Source organism: Dipodomys spectabilis, unplaced genomic scaffold (genome assembly GCF_019054845.1).
Source record: "Dipodomys spectabilis isolate Male_0828 unplaced genomic scaffold, ASM1905484v1 ptg000015l, whole genome shotgun sequence".
Taxonomy (NCBI): Eukaryota; Metazoa; Chordata; class Mammalia; order Rodentia; family Heteromyidae; genus Dipodomys; species Dipodomys spectabilis.
Window position 1 is genome coordinate 4227449 of NW_024870692.1, and position 27117 is coordinate 4254565.

Here is a 27117-nt window from a genome sequence, read left to right on the forward strand (position 1 = left end):
CAGGAAAATAGGGAAAGATGAACAAGAAGGATGGAGGAATGAGGTAAGAAGAAAATGAAAAGAAAACAATGGTATTCAGGAGGACAAGTGAAAAAAAAGGTTTCAAAGGAAGAGTTCAAGTATATTAAAAGTCAAGTTGGACTAGATGAAACTGGGGACTGGAAGGGGTGGAGCCTGTGATGGCCTGGCAATGAGTTTTCACAGGACTGTTTAGGGACATGACTCTATGCAACAGCTTCAAGAGAATGTAGGAAGATAGAGGAGGAACTGGTTCAAGGAGTTTAATTATAAATGAAGGTAGAGAGATATGCCAGCTGCTAAAGGGGATTGGAGACATGGAGGGATTCAAATATATATGTGTATATATATATATACACATATATATTTGCTTTTCAAATATATATACTTGAAATATATATATATATTAGAATATATGAACATGTTCACCTATTTAAAATGTTTAATTTGTTAACAAAACATATGTCCTAAGATAGCTACAGATGTCCATAGAACTCAACTAAAGCATCACTGCAGAATTTGAGGATTTGTAAGAAAGTGATATGCATCTTCCTCCTGCCACCCACAAATGAACAAAACAGTAAAAATTAATACCAGCTGATAAAATAAGACATCTCTGAGAAACCTTCAGGAAAACACTGTGTCCATAAAATAATTTGTTCGCTTGGTTGCCCCAAGATGAGGAAGACTAGAATTTAATCAGTGAGCAGATTACTGAGAGAGAAAAAGGTATCGGACAATAATCTCTAAGATTAGAAAAAAGCAATTTACCCACGTTTTATGGAAATATGCCTCCAATTACTCAATTATCTTTCATACCTGTAAATATCTTACAGAATAGATTTATTTACCAGGAGATGAGCTCAAATGTTGATCACTTATACTGGTCATGTGACCTGTGTGGTCTTCCATTATATATTCATACATAGTTTTTCTGTCTAGCTTCTTGTGAATCTGGCCATAATGAGTTAACTCCTCAGATCATAAACACTGATGATCCAACAGAAATAGCAACCTAAGCGTAGGAACTCCTACTGAAACTATCAAGAATACCTTCACCATCTGGAGCCTACCAAGCCACAAAGCAGATTAGAACTGAGGTCTCTCCAAAGATTGTGGAAGGATAAATGCTTGCCATGACGACAGATAGACAATAGACAAGAATACATTCTTCAAACTCAGTCTGAGCTGGGCACCAGTGGCTCGTGTCTGTTATACTTGCTACTCATGAGGCTGAGATCAGAGGATTGCTGTTCAAAACCAGCCCCAACAGGAAATTATGTGAGGCTCTTCTCTCCAATTAACCATCAAAAAGTGGAAGTGGAACTGTGATAGGGTGCCAACCTTGAGGGCAAAAGCTAAGGGACAGCACTCAGACCCTGAGTTCAAGCCCCAGTAATAGCACCAACAAACAAACCAAAAACCAAAACAAACAACAACAACAAAAAAAACCACCTTTCAATCTGAAAAGACAGAAAGAGGGTAGTTTGTATGATCTGTCCTTCTCCTTAGCCCGAGGATCCTTTCATTTAGTGAAGAATAAACATGACTTCTGAGTCAAAGCAGACACCCTGAAAACATTACAGGAAGGAATAGGAGAAGCCCTAGGTTTCCTTGGCACAGGCCAAAATTTTCTTAATAGACACCCAAAAACACAACAAATCAAAGAAAGGTTGGACAAATGGGATTGCATAAGCTGCAGAGCTTCTGCATAGCAAAGGACATAGCTAGCAAGATCAATAGAAAGCCTAAGGATTGGGAGAAGATCTTCACTAGCCATACAATGGACAAGGGTCTCATAACTAAAATATACCTGGAACTCAAAAAATTAAATCCCCCAACAACAAATTCTCAAAGAAACAAATGCCCAATAAATAAGTGGGCTAAAGACTTAAAGAGAAACTTCTCTGGAGAGGAAATAAGAATGGCCAAATAGACTCATGAAGAAATGCTCAACCTCTCTAGTCATAAAAGAAAAGCAAATCAAAACAACATTGAGATTCCACCTCACCGCAGTTAGAATGCCTATAATCAAGAACTCTAATAACAATAGATGATGGAGGGGATGTGGGCAGAAGGGAACCGTACTGCATTGTTGGTGGGAGTGTAAACTTGTTCAACCACTTTGGAGAGCAGTATGGAGGTTCCTCAAAAGACTCCACATAGAGCTCCCCTATGACCCAGCAATCTCACTTTTGGGCATTTACCCAAATGATCACAAACAAGACCATACTAAAGCTACCGGCACAACTATGTTTATTGCAGCATGATTTACCATAGCTAAGATATGGAACCAACCCAGATGCCCCTCAGTAGGTGAATGGATCAAGAAAATGTGATATATTAGAAGTGGCGCTGTAGCTCAAGTGGTAGAGCACTCGCCTTGAGCTGAAGAGCTGAGGGACAGCGCCCAGGCCCAGAGTTCAAGCCCCACGGCCGACCAAAAAAAAAAAAAAAAAACTATTCTAGCTTTCAACTATGTTTATTGCAGCATTATTTACCATAGCTAAGATATGGAACCAACCCAGATGCCCCTCAGTAGATGAATGGATCAAGAAGATGTGGTATATATACACAATGGAATTCTATGCCTCCATCAGAAAGAATGACATTGCCCCATTTGTTAGGAAATGGAAAGGCTTGGAAAAAATTATATTAAGTGAAGTAAGCCAGGCCCAAAGAAACATAGGTCCCATGGTTTCCCTTATTTGCAATATCTAGTATAGGTATGAGTCAAGCGGAAAAAGTCAGAGAATGTGATGTTAGGAAAACGAACCCTCAAATATGTATTTTAATGTTTTTGTTTCTTTCATGCATGTGTTTCTAACGCATTTATAAGATTATTTCTTTGTTGCTTTGTATGTCCCTCCCCCACAGTGTAACCCCCGCTTTCACTATATTTGATGTCAGTATAACATGTGGAGGAGATGGGGACAAACAAGTCGTTTAAGGATTCAGGTGGACCTGTTGCAACAATGAGAAGTACAAAATGTCATGTCAAAACCAGCTTTACAATGTCGGTGGGGGGGGGGGGGTATGATTGGGTGGGGGGGAGGGGGGAGGCTGGGAAGGGAGGTGAAGGGTAAACAAAGAGGAGGCTGCAATGCTTGGTAAGAAATGTATGCATTTTCCTGCCCATGTAATTGTAACCCCTCTGTACAGTATGTTCTCAAATAAAATAAAATAAAATTAAAAAAAAAAAAGAAAATGTGATATATATATTCATATATATATATATATACATATATATGAATTCTATGCCTCCATCAGAAAGAATGACATCACCCCATTTGTTAGGAAATGGAAAGACTTGGAAAAAATTATATTAAGTGAAGTAAGGCAGGCCCAAAGAAACATAGGTCCCATGAGTTCCCTTATTTGCAATAATTAGTATATGTCTGGGACAAGCAGAAAAGATCAAAAGCTATGTACATATGACCATATAAGATGACGTTGCACAATTAACCCCAAGATAGGGACACAAGTGGTTTTTTCTTTCTTGCTGCTGTGTCTAATATATTTAAAATGCACCATGTGATTTTTTTTGTTGTTGCTTTGTGTGTTCCTCCCCCATAGCATAACCACTGTTTTCACTGTATTTGATGTCAGTCTAAGTTGGGGAGAAGAAGGGAAAAACAAAATGTTTAAATAAGGTTGACCCATTATAACAATGAGATGTAGAAGACACTATGCTGAAAAATGAACTTTACAATTTAGGGGCAGGGGGAGAAGGGGCAGTATGGTTGTGGAGGTGGGAGGGAAGGGATGGTAGGGGAAAAACAAAGGAAGAGGCAACAATGCTTGATAGGAAATATACTCATTACCTTGCTCATGTTGTAACTGTAACCCCTCTGTACATTTTTACAATAAAAAAAACTTATCTAAGAAAGAATAAACATTTTACAACTTCTAGAATTGTGAAAACAACAGCATTAAACTGATATATCATTCCTTAAAAAAATCTCTTGAATAAAGATGACACAGACTTGTTTGGATCAGAATTATAAAGACTATTTTCTTGTTTTTGTTTCTTTTTAAAACCAACATTGCACATGTGGGTAACACTGCATTGTAATTGCGCATTTGTACAAGATATTAATATTGTTGATAGATTAATTCACCAAAACTTCCCAGGAAAAGTGTTATTTTCTGTTTCAGAGGCATTAATGGCTTGTGAAAGATAACCAAGTGATTTAGGTTTATAATTTAAGATTTTTGTGCCCAATGTTAAGGGAGCTTGTTCAAAACAGATTTATTTTCACAGTGATCCAAAGAATAATATGCATACTGTGTTATACATGGCAATAAAAACTAATGTGTCTCTGATTTTATATTGCTGAAATTTTAAAACTTGTTGGGATTTCCAAGCTAAACTGTTTACTAGTAGAGAATAAAAACAATGTATTGCTCCTTATAAAATCTGTTTCATTTTTTTAGACATGGAACCATAGTCCAGACTGGCCTAGAACTTGCCTAACCCTCAGTTTGAGGGTTCAGACTCAACTTAGAACCCTCGTGCCTCTATCTCATTAGTGCTGTGATCACAGGCATGTGCCATGATGCCCAGAATGTACTTTATCTTCTGTTGAGTTTGTATTTTTAAATTGCTAAGAATTTACCGTTTCTTTTACATTACTCTATTAAAATTTAATTTTCCATGCCCAACTTCTGCTTTATGCCACATTAGTGTTAATATCAATAACATCTGTAGTGTAATAGTTTAGAGATAAAAAATATTGCTTGAGGCTTTAAGCCTTAAGTTCCTCCTGTGAATTAAGGGTGTGAATGCAGTGATGAGTGTACTTCAAAAGTACCACATTTATTTAGACTTTGTCCCACAATTAAATCATAGAGAAAGAAAAAAAAACCTAAAAGCAACAAAACATTTTTGCCATCACGAAATTAACATTTGCACAAAACACTTTCTGTATAATTATGTTTTCCTTCATTAAAAGACTTACTACTAGTGACAAAGCCCATCACTTATGTGAACAGGCATGAAATGTAGGTAGTCTTCTCTTTCTTAATAACAATATAGTTTTTCAATCTTAAAGGATTATTGGTCAAGTGAATTTACAATCATCATAGAGTTGCTGTGTAGTGTATCTGATCTATACTGAAGATAAGAAGAATTTGCACTAGTTTTTTTTCACAAAGTTGATTTATTAAAATTTATCTAACAAAAATTAATTCCCTTTTACTTATATGTTTACTTAAATATCTAATAAGCCTTGCAAAGTTAACAAGACTTAAAGTAAACTTTTTCCCCCTTGCTACCAGGGCTTGAACTCAGGACCTCTCGTTTGTTCAAGCTTGTTTGCTTGGCTGGTGCTTTACTACTTGAGCCACATCTCCAGCCACGCTTTTTGAATTCTACTTCTTTCCCAATGTTTTGGTAGTTATTTGGAGATGGAGTTTCTCAGACAATTCTGCCTGAATCTGCCTGAATTCTGCCTGACTATTCTGGTTCTGAATCCCATTCTCTAGGACTCTGCTTCTTGAGTAGCTAGCATTACAGTGAGCCACCAGTGTTCAGTTAAAGCAAATTCTTTTTTAAATTTATTTTTCATTTTTTAAATTGTTATTATAAAGGTGATGCACAAAGGGGTTACAGTTACATAAGTCAGATAAAGGCAAATTCTTGATTTCAACTACGCACCAAACCTATTTTATTTCTTAATCAGTAACAGGTATCATCTTTCCTTCAGTTAGTCAAATCAAACCAGGAGTTGCCCTCGAGTCCTCTCTCTCAATATCTTTCCAATCTAACAATCCATCATGAAGTCTTGGTACCTCCAATACCATCTGCACACTTGCCCCAACACCATGGCCATGACCACAGTCCAAGCCACCAACATCTTTTGTATACATTATAATCTTCCTTCTATTCTGCTTTTGCTCCCAGAGTCTGTTCTTCACTTTGTAACCAAATTAATCTATAAAGAACAATCAGATGGGAAGACCATTCATAAAATCTTCTAAAGGCCCTCTCAAGCACAAACAATGAAACCTGTGAGGTGCTGAACTCTGGCCCATGGGGCTTGCTCTGGGCCTGGCTGCTGTCCCTAAGCTTCTTTTGCTCAAGCCTAGTGCTGTACCACTTGAGCCACAGCTCTACTTCCTGCTTTCTTGGTAGTTTAGGAGATAAGAGTCTCACAGACTTTCCTTCTCAGGCTGGCTTCAACCCATAATCCTCTGAACTCAGCCTCCTGAGTAGCTAGTAAGCTCTGGAGCCCAGCAACATGTCCTTTTAAATGTCTGGCTTTCTACACAAAATTGCTTCCTGGCACAACAGCCTTTGCTTACTGTTCCCTTTGCCTTCACAGCAGTTTCCACAACTCAGTTACATTTCATTCACATAGTTCCTCTATGGAGAGTGATTTTTTGACCTTATTATCTAAAATTTTATCCTTCCTTCCTTCCTTCCTCTCTTCCTTCCTTCCTTCCTTCCTTCCTTCCTTCCTTCCTTCCTTCCTTCCTTCCTTCCTTCCTTCCTTCCTTCCTTCCTTCTTTTCTTCCTTTCCCTTATAATTATACTTTTTTGAGATAAGGTCTCACTATAAAACAGACTGACCTCAAATTTTTAATCCTCCTGTCCCAGCCTTCTAAGTGCTCGGATTACAAAATATATTACCACACCGAGAGTTGTCTTGTCATTTTCAATTACATCATCTATAACCAAAACAACGTAATGGGTATGGCCTTTATTCTATTACTTTCTTTTCGGTAGAGCATGAATATGCTCTAAAACATTTTAATAGCATGTAGTATTATCTTAAATATGCATTTATTTATAAGACTTGAAAGGTGTTGCTAAAATGTCACTTCCTTGGTCAGCACTCAGTCACCCATTCACAAAGTCAACAATCTCTCACGTCCAAGAGCGTGCTTTAATCTTGTGCTCCATTCTATCTTGTTCTCAGCACTTATCACCAGCAAGCAGTCACACTTTTGTTATTTATATTATTCATGTTATATTAATTATTATTATATATTGTCATGTTATTTATGTTATGTAATGTCTTCCCTTCGCAATGGAGATGCCATGAGGACAGAGGGATTTTAAATATATTGTGGATGGCTGATCTCCAGTGCCCACAGTGGCTTGATACATCTCACTAAATACAATTTAGCAAGTATCTTCCACCAGAACATGATATCATTATATTATTATATTATGAGTATTTAAAAATTTCTGTTAAGAGTGATATTTGACATCTTAGAAAACCTCTGGCTGGGGAGGGGCTGGAGTTTGTCACAGAGAGAACAGGGAGCAAGCCTTTGGTCTCCTCTATCAGAGGAGTAACATAGGATACAAGACTCCTCTGCTCTATCATCTCAAAGCAGCTCTCAGCAAGTAGAAACCATGCATATAGACTGGCAGAGTTACTCAAACTAGCCAATCTTGAATTGTTCAGCTGTCCTTCTTTGCCTTCCTATGGAAGTCCCAGTAAAGTAGTGGTCCTAAACTTTCTCCTTGCTCTTAGCTTCTGCTTCTGACCACCCAAACATATTCCCTTGTGGCTCTGTATGACATTTTGGGTCTCCTATCTGCACAGCAGTGGGACGAAAAACTTTTTCTTGTGCTCATTTGGTGGCCACATCTAACTATCTCATAAAGGAATAAAAAATGTTGATTCTTGTTTGGGTTTATACCTAAAAAAATGACTACGTGTAGAAATTAGAAGATGACCAAAGAGAATACAAATAGGAAAGAATGAACAATATCCAGACACAGAAAACATAGCCATCAGAAAAATGGTGTGAATGGAAGGGTTTGGTGATAGATACCTGTGCCTTTCCATATCTTGCTCTTGGACTGTGAGGGTATTTGCGTATGAGTTCTTCAAATGCAGTCACTGCTTCCTCGATTTTTCCCTGATAGGAAAGCACAATTACATAAACAATAAAAGGAAATGAATCTCATGTTATTTAGTTTGTTTTCCAAAAGTCACCAAGTTTGTTTCTGAATTTAAAGACAATTACTTTTTTTTTTTTACTAAAAGCTGCATTAGAGAACAAATATAAAACTAGAAATGAATATATTTCATAAATGTTTCTAAATTTTAAAAAGAAAAATGCCTGGCAATGATGCAAAATGATTTTTCTTAATTGCATTTTATGCTGGGCGCTGGTGGCTCACGCCTGTAATCCTTGCTATTCATGAGGCTGAGATCTGAGTATCGAGGTTCAAAGCCAGCCCAGACAGGAAAGTTCGTGAAACTCTTATCTCCAATAAACACTCAGAAAACTGGAAGTGGTGCGGTAGCTCAAGTGGTAGAGCACTCCCCTTGAGCTGAAGAGCTGAGGGACAGCGCCCAGGCCCAGAGTTCAAGCCCCACGACCAACAAAAAAATAAAAAATAAAAATTAATTGCATTTTACCCTTGACATAGACATTTCCTATAAGCTTTTTCAATGAAGATACTATGGTTTTATTGGAGGTGGGGAGGATACTGCTGACAGGAAAAGGTCTTGGTCCTTTGAGAGATGATAAGATGTCTCAAAACAGGTTAGAAACATCTGTGTAAAGGAAGAGTTATAAACTCAAGAGCAAAGAGGGTCATTTGGCCATGGCACCTGGAACGTGAGGGTTGATTTGACTCATTTGGCTTACTGAGATACAGAACTGCCTGTGTCAGGTGACCCCTCTTAAAGCTCATGTTGGCCCTTAAGAAGGTAATCCGAGTGTCTTTTAGAGATCTATTGTCACTGCTACATGAGAAGAAATGGAGCACTTGCAACATATCAATATTGTGGGAGGCTGGTTCCACCCATGTACCACTCCACAATGGGGAATAAATGTCTCTTGGATCCCAGTGTTATAACTTAGATCACAAGTGTCTCCCAAAGACTCATGTATTGGGCTGGGAAGGTGGCTTAGTGGTAGAGTGCTTGCCTTGCATGCATGAGGCCCTAGGTTCAGCACATAAGCAGAAAAAGCTGGAAGTAGTGCTGTGGTTCAAATGGTAGAGTGCAAGCCCTGAGGTGAAGAGCTGAGGGACAGTGCCCAGGCCGAGTTCAGGCCCCAGGACTAACAAAAAAAAAAGACTCGTGTTAAAGGTGTAGTATAAAAGATAGTACTGTTGATAGGCGTGACATCTTTAGAAGTTGGATTCTAGTGGAAGGCTGTTATGTCATGGGGGGTGTGCCCATGAAAGGTAGATTGGAATGCTGGCCCCTTCCTCTGTGTCTGTGCTTCCTGGCTGCCATGAGATAAGCAGCTTCTCCACCATGCCCTCGCTTCTAAGATGAACTCATTGCTTCACCATAGGCTCCACAGCAATGGAGCTAAGAACCATGGACTGAACAGTCCAGAATAAGGACCCAAAGGGAATCTTACTTCTTTTAAGTTTTGATTATCACAGGCATTGCTCACAGTGAGGGACAGTAGGGTAACACACAACAGATCAAGGACAATGGGAATCTGAATGAATTTCCTCTCTTTTTTTTTTTTTCTTTGTCAGTAGTGGGGCTTGGACTCTGGGCCTGGGTGTTGTCCTTCAGCTCTTCAGCTCAAGGCAAGCACTGTACCACTTTAGCCACAGTGCCACTTCTGGTTTTCTGATGGTTTATTGGAGATAAGAGTCTCATGGACTTTCCTGCCCAGGCTGACTTTGAACCGTGGTCCTCACATCTCAGCCTCCTGAGTAGCTAGGATTATAGGTGTGAGCCACTGGTGCCTGGTGAATTTTCTTTCTTTAAGGTCTTAGTAGCTACTAAAACAATGTGCTATTTATTCATTTATTTACTTACCCACTTATTTTTATTATTATTTATTATTTATTTAGCTTTTCTGGTGGTACTAGTGTTTAACTTCTGGGTCTTACATTGCTAGGCAAAAATTCTACCATATCTCCCCCATTGCATTACTAAGCAATTTGTACATACATAAAAAAGTATTGCTCCTGATGAATTGCCACAAAGTTACCTGTTCCTCAATATAGTTTTTATTTTGTCCTTGGACCAAGACAGTTCATTGGAAAGATGTATGCCTGGGCTGTACTGTTTTGGAATGAGGCCAATGGGCAACTGCTAAATGATTTTACAACAGAGCCACACAGATATATGGTAGAATTTACTGTTGTGATGTTAGGATGATGTACATCAATCAGTGTACCCTTTGCAGGTTACCAAGACCTTACAGCAGAGTGTTTCTCTCTGGACTTGGTGCAGACAGCTATTCTGATAACACTACCCAATCTTCTAGTCTGCTTCTGCTTCTCTTGTTTTACTTGTCAGGAAGTACAGGTGACTTCATTATTAGCATAATTTAGATCCCCAAGTGTGACCTTCCATGTGATGACCTCATTCTGGCTCTGTTGCATTTTTCCTGCTCTCCTTTTTTTCCTTTTGAGTCTATGAAGTAAATGGAATACTTCAGTATAGAAGTCAAATCATTTGGAGTGAACAGAAGAGCTCTACACAATAAATATTATTTTAAAAAATTAGATGATCAAAATATGAACTGATTTATAAATCTATAGATAAAAAGTGACCCCAAACTTTTGTATAGTATAGAATTTGAACTTGAGATGTGAATGAAGCTGGTTTGGCTCTGTCTGGGGCATGATTTCACAGTCTATTCCAGTATCCAGCTTCATCCTTTGAAAATACTAGCTGTAAAAACAACCCTAAAATGACTTAATTATCCTGATGGCTTAGTCAATAATACAAGTCCCAGTTGTTTCAGAAGCAAGAATTGCATATGTGGCTACTTCTTCCTTCTTTATTTACTCTCATAGGTTTGCAGTGCTCTTTGAGGAAAACATCATAATTTCTCCAAGTGAGCAGGATTGGAGCATACTCCATAGATGGCCCCAGCCTTTTATGTCCCACTCTCTTAGGTGCCCCTAATGACTGAGACCTTCTTTTCCATTCATTATTGCTACATAAAAATCCTTTTCTAAAGCTGTTTATTTTTGTTTTATCCCAGAAGCCACCTGTGCAATCGGCAGCCTGCATTTTTCACACACGAAATCTAGTGCACACAAAATGGAAGATACAAAACAAAGTGAGAGAAGGAGATTGTTGCTTCTTTTCTATTACAAAGTTCAAATTCATAAAGTGTTGTCTTAATAAAATTAAACAAGATAGACTTTGAAATCATCGTGTATAGTTAAATATAGAAGTATTACATGATGAATTTGCTATAACATTCTTTGAGTTACTACATTTTGATAAACTGGTAAACAGGCTTGACACTAGAACCTTATCTGATGCTCATTATAGAGGTCTTTTTGTGTATTGGTATTTTCAACAGAGAAGTGGTTAGACCATTATTGTCTCATTTTAGTTCTAAACCCACATGTTTTTATTATTGTCATTTACTTTTATTCTCCTTCTCCCCCCTTTTTTGCAGTTAATGTCTACTTGATTAAAAAGCATATTGCAGAAAAGCTAATGAAAGTCTAAATTTAAGTGCACAGCAAACAAAAAAAATTTCTATGAAAGATAAACCTGTGATTGATTAAAGGTATACTAACTATATTTTGGGACACAACAGCTGCATAAATAGGACAAATTTAGGGGAAAATGATTTTAATTATATCAATTGACCATTTTCAAAACCTTAACAACTAAAACAGAACAAATAATACTTCAAATTAAGTAAAAAAATAAAAGTCATGCAGAAAATTGAGAGTGCATGTTAACTCTAAGAGAGAAGAATGTTAAAGCTACTACCATTTCATCTAATAAAAACTATTCCAAGAGTGTTGGGCTTATTTCATTTTATTTCTCATTAAAGTGCTATAAAATTAAAAGCTTCCACTGATATGGTACTTGGCAGTGCTGATGCTTGTGTTTTTCTTTATATTGATTTTTTCTAAAAACAAAGAAGGTAGGAAGAATATTATTCTCATTTTCAAATGAGGAAACTAAAGCTCAAAATGGCCAAGTGATTTGACCAAATACATACAACTGGAATGTGATAAGGTAGTCTAGAAGGGAAGTTGTACCTCTAGCTATAAGCTATGGGCTGATGTGCTGGGTATCCAATATTTTTTTTTGAGTTACTACTTAGTTTTACGTCATTAAAAACTTGGCATCATGGTACACAAACAATTACTTTGATAGATGGACATAAATAATGGGATGTTCATTTTACATCAGAGTATTAATCTTGACCATACAAAAAAAAATCTTTACGTGAGTTTTTAAATCACAACCAACTTAATTACATACCAACTTCACTGACTTTACAAATAAGCTCAATCTTAAAAAAAAATTCATGGCATACTCATACCAATAGCTACTAACAAGAATAGGCAAGTCAGTAAAGAAAAGTTTTGAAAGGGAATTGAAGAAACAAAAAAATTGTTTTCCTTTGGATAAGAAAGGAAGAAGTAAGAAAAGATATAAGAATTGTTTTAAATGCTTCTTCCCAAATAGAAAAGGGGAGAAATTAAGGCTAACCATGGAATGTTCTATTAAGTATCAGATCATTTCAAAAACTGTTTCTTTTACATTCATCATCATCATCATACCAAACCAGAATACCTGCATATACTTAATGGAAAAACCATCAGACATTTCTATACAAAACAAAAACATCAACATACCCTTTTACGTAGTTTTTCTGCAGCATCTAGTGCAGGTTTAATAGTCTTATCAAATTTATTTAAAAGTTTAGGCTTCTTTTTTTTAGCTGAAAGAAAAAAAAGAGGCTTATATTTTAATTTGTTTTTATCTAATGAATTTTATATTTTACTTTCATACTGACTTTAATCTCAAAGGCTCAGTTTGCTTTTCAGACTCTGGGACCTCAGGAAACTCTGGCAGAGAGGATTTTATTGATGGCATCATAGCATTTCCCAATGTGTCTTTTCTGTCATCAAATTCCAGTTAACATAAGGCTTATTTACAAGAAATAAAAAATTATTGAATTCTTAGAACCCCCCCAAAAAGGTCAATAGTAAAATAATAGCATGCTTTTGAAGATGTGAGTAAAATAATAGCATGTGAATGATGTTATACGAGCACAAAAATAGATAAAGTACTAAAATCTCACAGTATCTAACATCAAGAATTTGTTCTGCCCCATTTTAACCTCTTTATATTCAATAGCTTCTATTGCTTGAAATTCAAGTTTTATCCTATCATGATGATTTTTATTTTGAAATGTATAAAAAAAAAACTCGGCATTTTCCTCAATGTTTAAAACAAAACAAAACAAAACCACAGGCACAATTTCTTCCTTCTTGTTGGGGGCAAAGAACAAGGTCTAGTTGTAGAAACAAGATGTATTTATTTTGGTTATGTAAAGACCCTGGCACTTGCTCAAGCTCTCTGTGCTTCAGTGTTCTGATCACAGATATCCTGTGCTTCTTATTCACAACTGATTGCAATGTTGCTATTAGTCTCTCAAAATGGGTATATAAGACACTAGGAAATATTATTAATTTTGTAGAGTTTAGACTTTTCAAAATGTTTTAGTAAGAGTCTATTTTTTAATTTTTCAGTCACTGGCATTATACATGTTTTAGCCTTTTCCAAAAAAATGTACAAAGAAAAGAAGAAAATGGACTGGCTATATTTCAAATCCTAACTTTCATTTTCAGGCCCTGTTACATTATTAAGAACAAATAAAGTGGAAAATTTGAAAAAAAAATTAAAAACAATGGAAGGCATGAGAGGAGCATTAGTAATGGATATTTAGATTATATAAAACATAAAGTTGAGTTTTAGTGGAATTGCTGGGTCATAGGGAAGCTCTATCTTTAGTCTTTTGATGAACTTCCATACTGCTTTACAGTGATTGAATAAGGATACATTCCTACCAACAGTGTTGTAGTGTTCCCTTTTAGCTACATCCCCTCCATCATTTGTGACTGTTGGTTTTCTTGATAATGGCCATTCTAACTGGGGTGAAGTGGAATCTTAATGTAGTTTTGATTTGCATTTCTTTTATGGCCAGAGATATTGAACATTTCTTCATGTTTCTATTGGCCATTCTTACTTCTTCTGAGCATTTTTTCTTGAGTTATTGCTTCTTAGAGGGTCTAAAGCTATTAGCACAATCATGTTCATTGAAGTATTGTTAACCATATGCCCTTCAGTGGACAAACGGATCAAGAAAAATGTGATATACAAACACAATAGAATTTTACTCATTCATCAGAAAGAATAATATTGTACTATTCATAAAAATGGAAAGACTTGGAAAAAATTATATAAATGAAGTAAGCCAGACCCTTCAAAAACATAGGTTGCATGGTTTCTCTCATTTACAGTAACTAGAATGTGCTTATAAATCTACATGTAAACACACTGGATGGTAAAAGAGAAAAAAATACACTGGGACATGATAAATTTATACAGGTCTCTAGGCATTTATTGGAGCAAGACTAAAGAGGATCTTTTTAGGAGAGGGTCACATAAGCAAAATAGCTATGTATATCTCATCATACAAAATAACATTTATTAAAATGAACTCCAGGAAATAGAAACTATGTAAGTTTTTTTCTTTGTTGCTGTTTTTGTTTGCTTTCCCTTTTTTCTTGTATATTTTTCTGTCTTTGGGTGACCATAGGGGGGCATGGACATGATGTGACAAAAGGTGAACAAATGTGGCAGTGATACTCACTAGACACTATGTTGAAAACAAACTATACAGCTTGTGGGGTGGGGATGGAAAGGGGATGGGGAAAGAGGAAAGGAAGGGTGACACTGTTCAAGAGGAAATATACTCTTTATCTAATTTATGTAAGTGTAATCCCTCTGTACATCACCTTTACAATAAATAAAAATTTTTAAAGCCAATAATGTTGACTTGTTTTTGTTTCCAGTTGTTCATAAAAGATGGTTTTTTACTATGGTATGAGGGAGAAGGTCATTTTCAATAAAAGACACAGAATCACACACACACACACACACCTCACCCCCCGCCCCCACCAAAAACTAGAGCAACAATCTAACCAGTTTCCCTTCCTGCTACCTATTCCCATGTACCACATCATTCCAAAGATATTTCTAAAACAAAATCTGTCCATGAGACTGTATTGCTTAAAACACACTCATAGATCCCCCCCAGAACACAACAAGCAAAAAGTTCATTCCTTAAAACGCCATCCAAGCATCCATGCTACTAATTAATTACCCAGGAGCACATAGACAAAGCCCTGGATGCAATCGTTAATTGTGTTATTGTTCATAACAGCCACGCCATAGGGAAAAAACCCACAAAGGCCTCTTTTGGTTTAAATGGTATCGATGGCTGGCAGATTATTCAATCCCCCAGTCTTCCAAGCACCCTGCTCTTTAATCTCAATGAAACAGTGGTCATTCCTCAGTGGACTGAACTCCAGGGAGTTGTATTAGGGCTAATCCAGTGTTTCATTCATTCATTCAAATATATCTTAAAATGTCTCTGTCTTTCCACTATTGGGCTAGGTAATTCAAAGAAGGCAAGTCTTGAATAAAGTGCACTCCCTTGAAGTAGCTTTCACCAATGATCCCTTGGCCTCCATTTTCATCCAATGCTATATACTTTGAAGCCAGATTTCCTTTACTTAACCTCTTAAGACAGCACCAATTTCACATTTCTTTGGCTTGTCTGTTGCTTTCCCACCTAGAAAATCTTTGACTTTATTGTTAATTAAAAATATTTTATTTCAACATACAACATTTAAGTGCCGTTCCCTCTGCCAAGTTATCTTGAAAATGTAACTCAAAAAGTAAGTAATTTCCTGTGTTCATATCACATTTTATTTCTAGGAATATAAACTCTTTAAACTGTGCTGAAATTTACATTCACACCCTCATATTCACTCCTATTTCCCCCACCTCAGGCTCTTGTCAGTTGTTCATTTCTATGAGGAAGGAACTGTCTTCACCTCATAATTTACATCCTGCCGTTAGCATGGGGTCTGTCCTACAAGAATTCCCCAACAAATGCTTCTTTCTGAACATGTCAATGAACCATCACATTCTAGAAGGGGAGACGGCAATGCCAATTTGTAATTCAGGCATATCAGCTGCCTAAAAAAAATTTAAAAATTACATGCAACCAAGGTAAATAAAGGAGAATAGCTTGCTTTAATAACACAAGGAAAGTGCAGTTTAAATTGTTCCATGGATGACAAGGAGGAGGGACAGAGGAAAAAGGTAAGATACAAGTTTGGCTTGAGATAATCCCCATGAAAGATCCTGTGGAGATCACTGATATTCACCTCACATGTCATAGTCCACTTCCATTTCTTCAATATAGTACAGAAGTGGCAGAATAATAATTTCTCAGATAGCAAGCGAGTTTGGTTCATTTTAGTGAAACATTAAAACGTCACAAAGTAGCCTCTTTTCTGTATTTTTGAGACAAAGGTCTCACTCTTTCGCCCAGGCTGGCTTCAAACTCCTGAGCCCAAGACACCCTTCTACCTTAGCCTCCTGACTACCTTAGGTCTACAGGTATTTGTCACTATGTCAAGCAAAGTCTCTGTTGACTCTAAGCTGATGTTCACTGGGCTCTTGCCCTGCACAGCTGTGGCTGCATGCCTGCTGCCCACACTATAAAAAAGATGGAACCAGGACTGGAGCTTGGGATTGTCCCTGGGAGACTCCACTGCCGATGCTCTTTTGCGCTGTTCTGTATCTCTGGCAGCTGGCCCAGAAGTTAAGAAACTAGGGTGTTCCTTGGAGCTTTGAGTGTGATGACAGAGTGGAATTAACTATTAGCGTAAGTATTATGTTGGGAAAAGGAAGTAGCTGAACTTTGTATTATTTGTCTGCAAGGATAAAGGTAGTTAAATAACCATAGTAATTTTCTTTCATTGTGTATCTCAAACACCCAGTGTTTATACATTACCCTCGCTGAGGAGAAAGATCACAGAGTGTGAACCTGGACACCAGTGTAAGTCTCAGTGCTGTTATATCTGGGTAACTAGCTTTAGTATGCTGATCCTTTATGTCTCCATCCATGGCACAGGACATGCGTGACCAATCTCAGAGAACAGTCCTGGGGCATAGAGCATCACTTTCCACAACATTCATCTACAGTACCTTATGCTACTTACGTTAAAATTCTGCCCCTTAACAAACTTTAAGTGAGGTAAGCCAAGCTCAAAGAGACAGTGAATATATTCTCTCATATGTGGAAGCTAGATCTAAAGTATAACTGGAGATAATAACCTATACAGGACTCTAGGCATTCACATACAGACAAAAGGAGGATACCAGTAGGGGAGGAACCCAATGGTGTAACTCTCCTGAACATATAAGATACTATTTACCTTAACAAATTCCAGAAAACAGAAACATAGGTTATTTATGTCGTTGTTGTTGATGGTGGTGGTGGTGTTTGTGTGCTTTTTATTTCTTGTTCTTTTTCTGCTTCTTGGGTGGTAGGGAAGTATACACTACAGTGTACAGTATGTGGAACATGGACTATGCAACTTGGGGGCAGGGATAGGAGGGGGAACTGGGAGTCAGTGAAGGTGAGCTGAAATTGTCCAAAAGAGAAATATATGCAGTATCTGAATTGTGAAATGGTAACCTCTCTGTACAACAACTTAATAATAATAATAAATTATATTTTACAAATTCTGCTCTTTTGCTGGGTGCCAGTGGCTCAAGTCTATAATTTTAGCTACTCAAGAGACTGAGATCTGAAGATCGTGGTTCGAAGCCAGCCTGACCAGAAAAGTTCTCATAAGATTCTTATCTCCAATTAGCCACTCAAAAACTGGAAGCAGAGCTGTGACTCAAAGTCATAGAGCACTAGCCTTGAGCAAAAAGAGCTCAGGGACAGCTCCCAGACTGAGTTCAAGCCCCATGACTGTTAAAAAAAAAAAAAAATTACTCTTTAATAGGAAATGAATGCAGGAAATATAATAGGGAATTTATAGAGCCTATTTTATTAGTATTGGAGGAAATTTTCACTTTAAAGATTTGTTTTATGGTCAAATATTTTCCTGGTAGAGGTTTGAAGTAATTAATTGCTCTACCAGGCTTTATATGCAGGCAGTTTGAAATTTTGAGTCAGCAGCTATGGAGCTACACCCTATGTTTCCCTTGTGTCCCAAACTTTTCACAGGTAGAATATTCCTAACCCAAAAATCTGAAATCTAATTGAGTGGTTCATACTTATAATCCTAACTCCGTGTGATGCTGACACTGTTGGGTTAGTGGTTCAAGGCCAATCAGGCAGAGAAAAAGTTCACAAGACCCTGCTCAATGATGGACTGTATGTAGTGGCCTACATCTATTCTCTCAGTGACCAGGAAGCCTAACATGGGAAGATATAGAAAGACTCTATTGCAAAAAATACCGAGCAAAATCAAGGCAGGAGTCTCTGGGTAGTGCTTATAGTGTATACTTAGCAAGTGTGAGACCCTGAGTTCAACCCCCCGGAAATGTCCCAAATTCAAAACTTTCTGAGTGTTGCAGAATTTTACAAGTCTGATAGTTCAATGTATACAACTCTGTTTCAACCATAAAAATGTTTTAAATATATAAAGTTATTTTCAAGCTATGTGTACCAAGTATATATGAGAATAAATAAACTTTATTTAGGTAAAGACACACCATTATGGACATGCAAATATCCCAAAGTAAAAAAAATCTAAAATCCAAAACCACAGCTAGTTCTAAACATTTTAATAAGGGATTACTCATCTTCTATAAGCTTTTAAACTGGAACATATAACATATGAAAGACGGTTTATGTTATAGTACCTATTCGAGGGTATATTTTGATGGAAGCAATCTAAAAAGCAAAATAATTTAAAGTGAAGAAAATATGCCAGGTACCAGTGGCTTATGCCTGTAATCCTAGCTACTCAGAAGATTTGAGGATCATGGTTCAAAGCCAGTCTAGATAGGAAAGTCCATGAAACTATTATCTCCAATTAACCCCCCAAAAAGCTGGAAGTTGAGCTATGACTCAGGTGGTAGAGGGATAGCCTTGAGCTAAAAAAGCTTATGGACAGCATTCAGGCCCTGAGTTCAAGCCCTAGGACCAAAACAAACACACACACAAAATAGAATAAAATGTAAAGTCAAATAAGATGTTGATGAAAAATATGCCCTAAGATGTATGTGAAGCTATGAAAAAACATATATATCTTCCTATATTAATTAAAATTGGAGGTTATGGGAGCTGGGCATAGTGGTGTACATGCCTGTAGTCCAGCTACACAGGAGAAGATCAGGAGGATTGTAATTCAATGCCAGCTGGGGCAAAAAGTTAGCAAACAAATAGGCCAGGCTTGGTGGTTTACCCCTGCAAGGCCAGTTACATGGCAGGCATAGATAGGCGGATCTCATTCTGAAGCCTGCCCCAGACAAAAGTGAGAGACATTTACTGAAAAATAGCTAAAGCACAAAGAAGCTGGGGGTACACATGTATTATTAGTAGAAGTCTGAGGAGGTCAAACTCCAGTTCTGCCAAAAAAAGAAAGTTACATTTCTCATTTTAATAGAATCACCAATTGATTTCAGTGTAAGATAACAGCAATCTCAGCTGGGCACCAGTGGCTCATTAGGAGGTTGAGATCAGAGGATCATGGTTCAAATCCAGCCTGGTCAGGAATGTCTCTGAGACTCTTATCTTCAATTAAGAAGCCAGGGTGGGGGGACGGAGAAACTAGAAGTGTGGCTCCAGTGGTAGAGTGCTAGCCTTGAACAAAAAAATCTCATGAGCCAGGTACTGGTGGCTCATGCCTGCGAATCCTAGCTGCTCAGGAGGCTGAGATCTGAAGATCATAGTTCAAAGCCAGTGGGAGCAGGAAAGTCTGCGAGACTCTTATCTCCAGTTAACCACCAGAAAACCAAAAGTGGCGCTGTGGCTCAAAGTGGTAGAGCACTAGGCTTGAGCAAAAAGAACTCAAGGACAGCACCCAGGACTGAAAGGGACAAAAAACAGGAGGAGGAAGAAGAGGAGGCAAAAGAGGAAGGAGGAGGCAGAAGAGGGAAGAGGAGGCAGAAGAGGGAGGAGAAGGAGGAGAGGAGGAAGAGGAGGAGGAGGGAGGAGGAGAAAGCAGCTAAGGACAGTGCCCAGGCTCTGTGTTCAAGCTCCCCTCCCCCCCTCCCATCCCCCCCACACAAAGAATCTCTAAATTTATCTTTCAAAGAGGAAAGTGTACAAGTTAAGACAAGTGACCAGAAGCAGTAGCACACAATAGAGATAAAATAATCCTAAGTGCGGATTCCAGATGAAATCCTATTTGCTATGCACAGGACCAGCACTCCTACAGTCACCCCACTCCCAAGAGACCCAGGGTGGGGGAGGAGCCCTCAGCTCTGTTTCTTTTCATTTAAAGGTGGGAATTGCATGAGGTGCTCCCCATGGTGATGCTTCCCACTGGTGTCAGGAGTAAATGTACTGGCAGATTGAAGGACATCAGGTTATTTGCAAGGGGAGAAACCCAATCAGCAGACAACCACCCAAGTACTTCCTGCAGGAGCCTTTGTTTGCATTCTATGTGAGAAAGGAAAATGAATGTGTTTGGTCCCCCAAATAACCCCTTCTGAAGCTTCTATCTCCAAGGCCATCCACGTGACAGAACAGGGCAGTATTCTGGGGAAGAGGTGAGTCTGGGCCATGCCTTGTGGAAGAGTGGATGTCCCACTCTTTCTTGACTCCTAGGGCTCAGGACTTTGGTTGTCTTTGAAATTAAATAGCAGCTACAAACCAGCAGGACTTCAATTCTGCCAAGCTGAAATGGAACAGTGCACATAAATTTTTTTTTTTTTTCAGCTAAGAGACAGTAACTAACACAACCCAGTAAACATTATATAAAGGGCAATTGTTTCCATCTGCCCCTCAATGGAAATGATGTGGGATTCAGCTGGGAGCTTCCACAGCGCCGGCAAGTATTTTAGTTTATTAAATGGAGTTGGCTCTCTCCCCATAGGGTTATTTTAATAAATTATACATCACTCCCCTTCTAGAGTAATAATCCTCTAACAGATGTGACCCCATATGCTAAATTAGAAATTTCTAAGACGCTAAGTGATGTGTTTACAGAAAACCCTTCAGTACCAATACAGTCCCAAGCTGACCAAAGCTCAACATGCTTTTCACACGACCTCCAGGCGTCTGGTGCCACGTCAGGGAAGCCACCTTCCACACATTTTAGTTTAGGTATAATTTGAACTATTTTGGTCTTCTAGTTCTTACTTTACTAGCAATAACAAAAATGAAGGGGTTAAAGGTACTCCTGTGTGGTACAGAGCATGCTAAACACGAAGGAGGCTGTGGATTCAATCCCCAGAACAAAAACACTAAATAAGTGCATATGTAAATAAACATCAAAAAGAAACAGAGAGGGTTGCTTGATTCAGTATACACTCAGCTGCAGACACAATCTAAAACCATCACTGTAAGTAGGAAAGACAGGCCAGGCACCACAATGGTGTCAGCTCAAATAGTGTCTTAAAAGTAAAATATATGGAGATAGTCACACACTTCAACAGCCCCAAAACATTGCTGCAAGATACAATAACTATGTTTATTACAATCAGCTTTCTAGTCTCTAATTACCAACAGCTCAATTACATCAGCATATATTCTAAAAAGGCAGACAGAAATGCATAAAACATCTTTTAGGAAAGTAGCAAGCTGTCTTTTCAATGGTGTTCAAGCTATTTAAAACCATCTTTAAATATTTGTTTCTATGAAACAGTGATTTTCCATTAACATCAAACACAGCAACCATTTCCAAGCATAGCTGTGCAGCAGGATTTGCAGGGAAACCTGAAACAAAAGAGATGCTCACTAGCCTCAAAACCAATGAGAGAGCCACAGGTGGCCTTGCTGGGTAACTTCTCAGGATGTAGGATGTAAAGAAGCTATATATAAAGAAGGTATTTAGAAGCTTGATTCCTGGTACTTATTTTTCACTTAATTACTGAGATGTCAATAAAGTCTATATATTTGATAGTTAATGTAAATGAGATCTAATAGTGACTAGCTTTCTTTTAAGCTAAACATTAATTACATAGGATTCATAATTTTCATAGACATCATGTAAGTTTTAGGTATCATTTCCAAACAAAAGTAGAAAACTTTAAAAATCAATCTGATAATGAGAAAAATCTCAAGACAGCCTGTAGAGTTTTAGTCTGAAACTAGGAATGAAACCTGAGATTATAGCAGTTATTAACTCTGGCATTTTTCTTTTTCTTTTTTTTTTTTTTTTTGAGGTGGGGGTGGCAGACATAATAAGATGGCTACACACATTCACCTGACAACCTAACCACAGGGATTTCAGTGCTTGTGGAGTGATGAATAATTCTGCTTATTATTTTGTTATTTATTTATTTATTTTGAGGCAGGGGACTTGTTGTGTAGCCAGCAAAAATGTTTTCCAAAGACAATGCAAAAATTGGCATGTCAGGCAGACCAAAACTAAAATAAAAGGCAAAGATAGGCCTACACTATAAGAAGTGTGAAAAAGCATCCTTCAGGAAGTAGGAAAATAGCATTATATGTTAATACTGATATATGCAAGGAAATGAAAGGAATGGAAAGAGTAACAAGTAAAAGTAAGTTCTCTTTAGAAGCCTTTTAAATGATAATTTTTGAACAAAATATAAGTATGACATGGGTGTTGGTGCTTATGGAAAGTATATTATATCAACAGCACACAAGAGACACTATAGGAGCATAAAGCTACAAGCTGATACCATTTGTAAGTGTGTATACATATATATATATATAAACAAACTTTGTAAACAAAATTTTGGCAAATCAAATCCAATAGGCAGTTAAAAGATATAAACTCAAAAATGAACACAGTTGGTTTAATAGTTGAAAATTGATTAATGAAATTTATGATACTAACATGATAAAAATGAAAAGCTATATAGTCACTTCATCAAGCATAAAACCAGCCTTTACCAAAACCTATGAAAAGCCTAATTCCTAATAAGTTCCATAAGAACTGTAAGCAGTATAGAAATAGAGGAAACCTTCTTAATCTGATAAAGTATATCTGGGATAAATCTAGATCCAACATAATATTGAATGGTGAGTCTGAATTCCTTCAATATATACAAGATCAGGAATAAGACAAAAATCAGCCACTCTTTTAATTTCACATGGTTCTTGAGTCTCTAGCCATCAACCCAGGCAGCAAAAGACATCCTAATTGGAAAAGGAAGAAGTACAACTGTCTTTATTCACAGATGATATGAACAACTTTGTAGGAACTCTTATAGGATCTATGAGAAGCCACATGAAAAGTCAGTTTATCAAGGTTTCAGGATACACAATCAATAAAGAACACCCCGTTTTATTTCTATATTCTAGTAACAAAACAGCAGGAAATTGAAATTACAGACTAATCTTCCTGAAACTAGCATCCAAAATATAACATATGCAGAATAAATCTGACAAAAGATATGAATGGACATGTGTGTAGAAAACTACAAAACACTGATCAAAGAAACATTTAAAAGACCTAATTAAATGGAAAGACATTAAAGGCCTTGGATTAAATGGATTGACGCAGGAAAGGTGACAATTTTTCTCAAATAAATATATGAAATTTCTGCAATTGTAGCCAAAATCACAGCAGGCTCTTTTTATTTGATAAAAAAAAAATGACACACTGATTCTAAAAACTGCATGAAAATGGAAAAGGCAGAGACTCTACCATAATCAAAGCAACTGTGAAAAAAACTAATACACCTTTATATCAAGATTTTGTGTGTGTGTGTGTGTGTGTGTGTGTGTGTGTGTGTGTGTGTGTGTGTGTGTGTATTTAGGCATGGACTCAGGGGACTCACATTTTGCTTAGAGCATGCAGTCTACCATTTGAGCAGTACCTCTAGTTTTGGACTTTTGATGGTTTATTGGAGATAAGAGTTTCATCAGATTTGTCTGTCCAGGCTGGCTTCAAACCTTAATCCTCAGATTTCATCAAGTAGCTGAGCCTACAGGTGTGAACCACTGGCACCTGGCTTCAAGACTTCTTATAAATCTACAGTAACTGAGACAGTGTAGTATTTATATAGAGAGCAAAACAGATCAATAGACTTAGAGAGTTTACATATTTATACTTTCTGAACAACTAATTTCAATAAATGTGCAAAGGCAATTCCATGAAAAAGAATAATCTTTTCAGTAAATGCCTCTGGGACAAATGGATAGCCTATTGGAAAAATGAACCACCATCCATACCTATATTAAAAGTTGACAATTTTTTAATCAATTACACATGCTACATATGATCCAACCATTCCACTCCAATGTAGTCCAAGGGAAACAAAAGCCCAAAGACCTGTACAGGGATGTTCCTAACAGATTTATCAAAGACTGAACTTGCAAACAACTCAAAAGTTCATGTATAAGTGTATAAATAAAATGAATCATATCAATAACATCAATAATATACATACTACTATCAATAAAAAGAAACTATCATTACAATACAGACAAATCTCAAAATAATTGCTGAATATAAGAAACTAGACACCTCTCCAAACAATGTCAACAACCATAAAATCCTACAACAGAATAATGCAAACCATATAATTCCACTTACATAAATTATAAGAAATATAAGCTAATGCACAGGGACCTTTTGTGAACCAACAGTTGTCTAAGGAAGCAGTACCCAGGGCATAAAGTGTAACTTTTGGGTCCCTGGATATATTCATTATCTTATCTGTGATGAGAATTTCATACATGTCAGAAGTCAAACTGTCTTCCTTAGGTGCAGCTTATTGTATGTTCACTATAACTCAATAAAACCATTATATAAAACATATAACATCAAAACCATCATAGTACTATCATATCTTAAAAGAACTCAGAATAGTTCTGAATGTAATAATTGGATACTGTCAATGATTATCCATGATTAGCTTAAAAATTATATTTTGAAAAAAAGAGAATTTATGAATGGTGAGACAAAGGACAAAGGGAAAACCAATGCAACAGTGATATACCCAAGACAACATGTTGGAAATGCTCTGTGCAACTTGGGGAGGGGGGTGTTGGGGAGGAGGGAAAGTAGGAGAAAAATGAGGGAAGGGGTAACAAGTTTAACAAGAAATAAGTAACAAGTTACTTATGTAACTGTAACCCTTCTGTACATCACTTTAAAATAACCATAAAAATGTTGAAATAAAAAAGAATTTATACTTTGAAAGCATAATGAAATCTACCAACTACTGTTTGATGAAAGGGAGGACAAAAAAATAGTCTAGATGTATATAATAGAGAGGGTGAACATGGTCAAAGTACATAACACAGAAATTGTAAATATCACAATAAAAACCTGTTGGTAAAATTCACTTATGCTAATAAAATGCCCAGTTATTGTCATATCAGTGATCACCATGAAACCCTTTTGTTCTATTACTGTATGTGATAGCTTCTGCCTCAAAAAAGATAAATATCTAAAGAAACAACTTAAAAGAGTTCAAGGAAGTTGTTGTTGAGTAGATGATGTAGAAAGGTGACAAATATAAGAATTTATATTTTGATTCTGCTCATGTGAAATAGGATCTAAAAAGAAGTCCAACAAATTGGTTTTGTCTGAGAAACAATTGAGTCAGAACTTCCCACATAATTTTGTGCCATGTTGACTGTCCACTACAAATCACTTACAGAAGAATACAGTTACCATTTAGGATGTATCCACTACTTTTATATGAAAAAGAATATGGCAGTGGAAATGATGCTGTGGCTCAAGTGGTAGAGCGCTAGCCTAGAGCTGAAGAGCTGAGGACAGCACCTAGGCCCAACATTCAAGCCCCAGAACCCACAAAAAAAAGAAAGAAAATGAAAGAAAGAAAAAAAGAAAGAAAGAAAGAAAGAAAGGAAGGAAGGAAGGAAGGAAGGAAGGAGGAAAGAAAGAAAGAAAGAAAGAAAGAAAGAAGAAAGAATACGGCAGTGTTTTTGGACCTGTTAGTCTAATTTCCTCTATTGCATTGATATGGTAATTGTGGATTTTCCTGAGCCATGTAAATGATGGGTTTTGAGCCATTCTGGCACATATTTATTGAATACTTCACAAGGTGTCCTGCTAGTTAGTGTGAGGGATATAAAGAGAGACCACATACAATCCCCGCCTTCAAATACTTTAGACATTAGAAAGTATGTATGTGTGTGTACAGGTGGGGAGTGGTGATAGTAGTAAAGTAATGACTAGAATAGGTTGAAAATACCACAAAAGAAGAATTATAAAGTCCTTTGGGAGCATAAAGAAACAAGCTGTTACATTAGAGCAATAAGGAAAATATAGAAGCATAAATCTAATTTGGTGTATGGGAGACAGGGAGAAATATTCCAGAGGAACACACAACTGTGGAGGAAGAAACAGGAAGGAGGAAAGTTCAAGGATTTATGAACACTCTAGTGGCATTCCCCCAGTGGAGGGATGAGATTAGTGCATGTCAAGGCCATCATAGATGACTTAGAGCCAGATTATGGGCTTCCGTGAACAATATCCAAAAGGAAAAACACTGCTCTGCAGACAATGAGTGAGAATGAGCAACCATATCTGAAGTCTCTCTTGGAGCAGGGACATATAAATAGCAAAGAGATAAGGTAGGTGATAGAGAAGTCATAAGGCTAAAAGAATGGCGGTATAGGCCGAGGCGGGTAGTTTTAAGTAAATGGTTAAATTTTAGGGGAAATAAGTCTTGAAAATAAAATTCACAGGAATAGTCAGATGTGAGCATATCAAAAATAAAAATTCTCTCTCTTTGGGCTGGGAAGGTGGCTCAGTGGTAGAGTGCTTGCCTTGCATACCTGAGGCCCTGGGTTCGATTCCTCAGCACCACATAAGCAAAAAGAAAATAGCCGGAAGTGGCACTGTGGCTCAAGTGGTAGAGTGCTAGCCTTGAGCTGAAGATCTGAGAGACAGCGCCCAGGCCCAGAGTACAGGCCCCATGACCGGACCCCCCCCCCAAAAAAAAAAAATCTCTCTCTTTGTGCTAGTAGTAGGCCTTGAACTCAGCCTGGCTCTGTGGCTTAGTGTTTTTGCTCATGGCTAGCACACCGCTATTTATGACCACTTATGGCCTTTTGCTTGTTAACTGAAGCTAAGAATCACATGGCCTTTTCCTGCAAGAGCTGACTTCAAACCACAAACCTTAGATCTCAGTCTCCTGAGTAGCTAGAATTATAGGCCTGAGCCATTGGAGC

At 37.4% G+C, this 27117-nt stretch overlaps 1 protein-coding gene across 4 annotated transcripts in view; it reads right to left on the reverse strand.

Annotated features, from left to right (window-relative positions):
- Nucleotides 1–27117, reverse strand: part of Asph (aspartate beta-hydroxylase) — a 206861-nt gene that overhangs the window by 61781 nt on the left and 117963 nt on the right. For all 4 annotated transcript variants that reach the window (XM_042665856.1, XM_042665864.1, XM_042665872.1 and 1 more), the window contains 2 exons: nucleotides 12581–12666; nucleotides 7810–7896 (listed from right to left, as the gene is read on the reverse strand). In XM_042665856.1, coding sequence (XP_042521790.1) covers nucleotides 7810–7896; nucleotides 12581–12666 — 173 coding nt within the window. The remainder of the gene's footprint in view (nucleotides 1–7809; nucleotides 7897–12580; nucleotides 12667–27117) is intronic.